This window comes from Pollachius pollachius (genome assembly GCF_949987615.1).
Source record: "Pollachius pollachius genome assembly, chromosome: 6".
Classification (NCBI taxonomy): Eukaryota; Metazoa; Chordata; class Actinopteri; order Gadiformes; family Gadidae; genus Pollachius; species Pollachius pollachius.
This window is the reverse complement of record NC_136939.1, coordinates 13,481,115-13,487,114: the sequence shown is the minus strand read 5'-3', so window position 1 is coordinate 13,487,114 and position 6,000 is coordinate 13,481,115. Positions and strand designations below refer to the sequence as shown.

Genomic DNA, 6,000 nt, shown 5'->3' with positions numbered 1-6,000 from the left:
TGGCTCAGTTTATGGCCAAATAATATGGCCTAATTCACACATGGAATAGCGTTTTCTTCCACAACTTCAGAAACACTGAGTCAAATAAATTTTGGCAAAGAAAACTTAACACACATATGATTTGCGGTAACTGTGGTTCTATTTAATGAAATATGCAATACATTAACAAACATTGTTTCTTACCAGTATTGTATGCATTATCGTTATCGACTTGTGTTTCTAATATGCATGTGTCCCCCCGTTAATATACATTGCCATGGACTATATTGTGCGTTACGTGTTTAGTTTGCGTGTGTTTAAACAGATGGACGCACACACGCGCGCCCGCTTTCATTTATTATTTTACACATACACACACGCGTGCCCGCATTCATTCATTCTTTTTAACACTCACTCGCGGTAAAACAATGTTTTCTCACGATCAAATACTCATCAATCCTAAAAGTTATGGGCTTGTACACGATGTCTATGTCAAGAAAATACGTGTTTGCAGTACATGTTTGCAGATGCATTGATTTAAAAGTACAACTTATTACCGCTGTATCAGCTGCTCTTTCCCAAATAATTTACCAAGAATGTGTGGCTAGGTAGATGAGAGAAGCAAAGTGTATGCGTGAGGTGCACAAGCAACATTATGCATGCGCCCTTAAAATAGCATCTGAACAACGCGCCACTGACTTTAAACCAGGTATTTCCTGGTTTGTGGCACAATTGTTTTCTGAAACTGCAAAATAGCACCAGGGAACGTTTGCGCCAGAACACGCCTTCTCCTTTCGCCGAACCGCCCCTTGGGGCGCAAGATCATTCCCTAATTTACAGGCGCGTGGCGGTGGAGGGAAATGAACGCTCTGCGCCAGTTGCAAATTAGCAACGACACATGCGTCAGTGTCGAAAGTAAATTGCGCCGGATGCAAGATAGAGCCCAGCGTCTGCCTGAATGCACCAGACTTAGGTAAAAAAAAATAGAAAAATGACATTGATTTGATGCAAAGGGCAGTGATATATATATATATATATATATATATATATATATATATATATATATATATATATATATGGTTTTAGGGGGGGGAGGGCTGGAGGGGGCCATGTCAACACGACTGGGTGTCTAACTAATGCTGGCCGCTGACCTTTGCGGTCCGTCAGAAACAACCTTTGGCTCTTCCATTAACACGGTGGGCTGACACCAGACAGATCACGCTACTTCTTTACCTCTCCCCTTCTCCATGATGGACAGACCGGTTAGCGGAGCCACACGGGAACCCTTCCCCTCCCTTTTAAAGAAGTGTGGTTTGTGTCGGATGTCTGTAGGCAAAGTTTGTGCCTGCACTCAAAAAGTTTGTGTGAATAGAATCAAAAGTTAGCGAGAAGTGACTCGAAATGTGAACGGCATGGGCAATTCGTTCTTTTGAAAAAAACGTGGTTGTCATGTAGCAGCTGAATTGCTTCCATTACAGCTCTGCAATAGATTGAACCCAGCAAACGGAGGTAGGTTCTATTTCCCCATGTTTATCCAAAGGCCATTGTACAAAATGTCTCAGATTTTGTCCGATTGACGGTGTCAAAATGGAACGTTCAAGCGGGGACTGCCTCAAAGACCTGTAGGATCGAGAAATAATCAGCAACTAAAGACTGAAAAAACATTAAACGACAATTCTCCCCGAGGCATAAATTGCTTTTATATGCTATCCTAAGACCAACTGCTCATACACAGGGTGTTTTAGCGTATAGGGACAATGTTTGCCATTGCAGGAAATCATAAAACCAAATAGGCCTTTCATCAGTTGACAAAGCATTGAGCGGACCACCAAATGATGACCGCCTAAAAACCGTCTGAGTCTTCAAACACTCGGGTACGAAAGGCACAAAGGTGCAATGCTCCCACTTTGGAGAAAAAAAACCCACATGAAAGCCATATAAATAAGTCTGAGCAGCCTTAAGCACGGCCTGTGAAGTCAATAACGGATAACAATGCCCGAGTTGGCCTGCTGCCAACATCTGTCTAACCTGGAACCCCCATAGTTGGTTAGGGGGCGGAAAAGAAAGACCAACATGTACCCTAACCTGCCTTGCAATCGGCCTACCTAGGAGAAATATCAAGAGAGTGAGACACTAAACACTACAATGTTCATGTATTTGTAATGTGAATTATTTCAACCATTATAACATAATGGGACATTTCTGGGTTTTGCAGATCACATGAAACAATTTAAAAATTGTGTTTAATGCTCGCACCAGCGATCCCTTCCAACACAGCTCAATGTCTCAGAGCGCCAGCCATGCAATATATTTTAAAAAATCATATCAACCATTAACTTTATTGTCCAGAAATATGTATGAATGAAAATCTGATTGGGGATTTGTATGTGTGGGCAGGACCAGGGAAAATAGCACAAAGTTGAAAATCACAACCTGGGAAAATGCAATTTCAACCGGTACCTTTTGGTGCAGTTTCAGATTGCTAGGCAACTACTGTAAAATTAAGCTTTGCTTATTGCCATGCTAATTACAGTCGTTTTGCCAGGATTATCCTCTGAATACAATTAGCTAAAGTATTTTTTATTTTTTCTTTCCCTGGGTATCTGTTTTCTCTCCCTCTTTTCATCACCCTGTGAAACTTCAGTCTCTATTTTTCACACTGACGTTGTTATAATAATGGTCACTTTTTGTGGCTCCATCTTCAACTGTCTGCACTATGAGATCTACTACTTAAAAATATATATATCATAATGAAATCTCCTATTAGGAAGAGGTACAAGACGTGGTGAAATAAGATTTAATGTGACATCTTGGTTTATCAATGTTGGTGAATACACACACTGCTACTTGTTGAATACATCTTGCTGGGAAACTTCTACAACCTCCCTCTCCTCATTTCTTTTTCATTTTTATGAGCATAGAAAGGTGAAGTGAGGTCAAGGCGCACACTGAGCTGGAGAATGTCAAGCCTGCAGAACCTCTGCCACGAGGTGTAGAAACACAGGAAGGAAGGGAAAGCAAGGTCAGGAGACGCAGGACTGCTGCTGAGGGAAGGACGCGGTTGGGTACGACTATCCATGAGAATTATTCAAATTACTCCTCTGTATTGGCATTATTATCATGCAATTAAAAAAGCAAGTGCTCCTGATTTTTTAGTTCTTTCATACATCCTTGTTCTTTCCTGTTAAACGCTTGTGAAGAATATGTAGCTCTAGTTATTTCTATTTAGTCCATCAGCACATAATGGATTCCACACTAGGTTCAACTCAGGTGATCAAGGTTGAAAAATGGCATCAATTATACTCCCTCCCCGTCACAAATAATAATATTTAAAACGCCACAGCGAGCGTCTCTGCGGTACGAGGCCGGAAGAAAATGAGTTTCTTTCAGAGGTGTCACCTGAGCCACCGTGTTTGGGGTCTGTCATGCGGTGAGCGTGATGACAGTCCTCCTGTGTGAATCAGGTATGAGCATGGCCAGGGAGTGTTGGCTTCACATATTTTGCCAGATCCTCCGTTATTAGAACGTGGGAAGGAAATGAGGTTGCCCGCATAGATGAATTGCTCCTCACAGGAAAAGGTCAGACGCAGCAGGTGTTTATATCTTTTCTCCTCGGAGTGGAAGCGATTCAGAGTTTTATGAAGCAATACGTGAGGGGTTATACGGTGGCAGGCCAAATCGCCACGAGTCAGAAATAATTTCCAGAGCTGTACTTGCTGGCCTTGGGCTGAGCCTTGGGGTGCATCCCGACCAAAAAGTCTGGTTGTTTCATATGAACGGTGCCATGCTGCAGACAGACAGATGGGAAACAGATGGGCAACATGGATCCAGATTTTTTGACTGCAGCAATGGGAGCTTCCTCAAAAGATGTCCAAAAGTCAATCTGCCTTTTTTCTTAACAATGTTGGTTATGAATCTCTGCTCAAGCCCCGGGCATGTCTTTTGACTGCTCGAAACGTCCCTCTTTTTCTTCATTGAGTCGCCTTACTTAAGGAATATTGAAAAGGGAATTATAAGCAATAGGAGGGAGCTCATTCATTTTTTTATGGGAGAGCCTTGATATTACTATGCCTGTTACTGTACAGGTATGGCATTCAGAGCCGGCAAACTGTTTTCCAACTTGAATAGCAGCCCTGAAAATTTTCCACACAGTGATGGCAATAACCTTTCGCCTCATCAAAGATGCTACTACCTCTGCAGTTTGACTCCAACATTTGGCTGCTCTTGACCTTCCTGAGAAATGCTGCATTAAACCACTGTGGAGCACGAGCATGTCATCTGCGGGCATCAACTAAGGCCTTCACAATCGAAAGCCATGAGCAGGTGTTTTTGCGTAAATGCTTCATCAGTTTGGGAATATTGGATGAATATCTCACAAATAAGCACCAGTACTTACATTGCACCTCCAGGTATTTTTGTGCTTGGAAGTCCTTGACCGCGGGATGATCGACGATGCACGCCACAGGCACGCCGTCATCCTCCTTGCTGACGGTGAACGCTAGCCGGCTGGTTACCGTGTACATCTTGTCATAGGTGAGCTCCACCTTGGGCTTGCCTAGGGAAGGGAACAAACATACAGGCTTATAAGAACTGGGTTCATGGGGGTTCACCAGGTTTAGGATATAAAACTAAAAAGTAACTACAGTTGAATGGGAGACATTTTTGTAATTTCTGACGGGATTTGAGATTAGCAAAATTGTGCGCATAAATAATTGTGGGTAATTGTGAGGTAGAAAAAAAACCTGACAACATCTTGAGTAGTACTTGACCTAATACAGAATATATCACAACAGTATGGATAAATAAGATTGTGTGTGCACGTGCACGTACATGCACCCTTTGTTTCCCGCACAATTTAATGTACACCTAGTGCTGCTGTGAAAAGTCTAAGATAAATGTTTTGTAAGAGATTTATAAAATTTGTTCACCTTGGAAAATAACTTTTACTTTCTGGCCTCAAGGCTGACGGAAAAGCAGGAAAAAGTAAAACTTTCTGCATATGCAGACAAAGGCAGCCATTGTGTCTCAGTTAGCCCAGCGCCTCCCTAACAGTGACCTTGGGGATTATGTTGAAGCGAGGGTTGGCGGGGTGTCCTTGGAAGCGGTCAGAGAAGGTGAATCGGCTGAAAATTGCATGCTGTCAGGGCCTGTTGTGCAATTGTGAATACGTTATTAGAGAATTCGTTATTCGGAACCAAGGTACTAAATCTGGTTTCTTACTGCCTACCCACCATCATCACACATGCATGAATGCCCACACAGCTCCCTTATTCCACTTAGTAGCCGGGCTCTGCCATCAAATTGACAATATGCTAAAAAATACAACTACGAGCAGTTGCATAAAATGGGATGTTTTGTGATAAGAGACAGTGCTGCGCTGGGAATGGCTAGTTGTTTTAACCTCACTCAACCCACTCCTAAACACTATCTTGCATTAAGTGTATCAAGACACATGAATAAAAGTACATTTATTTAAGAGTGTGAATCCAGGGAATAAAGAGAACAATCAGAGATGCCACAGGGCACGAAAGACTACACATGAGTAAGTCTGAACTTGAAGTGTTGAAATGTAACTATAAATTCCTCCTCTTGCTCTATCTCTCTTTTTGCCGACACGTATGAGGTGGCAGAGATTGGAATGCGAAACAATCCTCTTTTAATGTTCGGCCTGTCTCGTATGGCCTTTTTTAACACAGATTAAAAGCAATAGAACTGCAATAAAGTGTATATATCGGCATTAGTATTAGATCTCACCTTACCCAAGCTTTACTTAACACGATAGTTTGCATTTGCTGAGTTTGTGGGATAAATTAGCTGGTGGATAAATAATAAGCACATCAGAGGAAGTGTTACTTCAATTAAACAAATTAACTGCCTTATGGCAGTTTGTTTTCTGGCATTCACACTGCAGTGGACACTTGTTAGCGAAACCGCATTCCGTATGAAAAAACAAACTGGTACTGTGTAAACAGCACAATGTAGGAGTTGGTGCGAAAGAGTAGCTAAGTTTGTTATCGAGAT

At 42.1% G+C, this 6,000-nt stretch overlaps 1 protein-coding gene across 1 annotated transcript in view; it reads right to left on the bottom strand.

The window, feature by feature from the left end:
• The window catches only part of cadm1a (cell adhesion molecule 1a), a gene marked incomplete at both ends in the record, with an annotated part of 247,721 nt that overhangs the window by 36,849 nt on the left and 204,872 nt on the right, over positions 1–6,000 (bottom strand). The window contains one exon of the mRNA XM_079737454.1: positions 4,376–4,534. Within this exon, the coding sequence (XP_079593580.1) occupies positions 4,376–4,534 (159 nt within the window). The remainder of the gene's footprint in view (positions 1–4,375; positions 4,535–6,000) is intronic.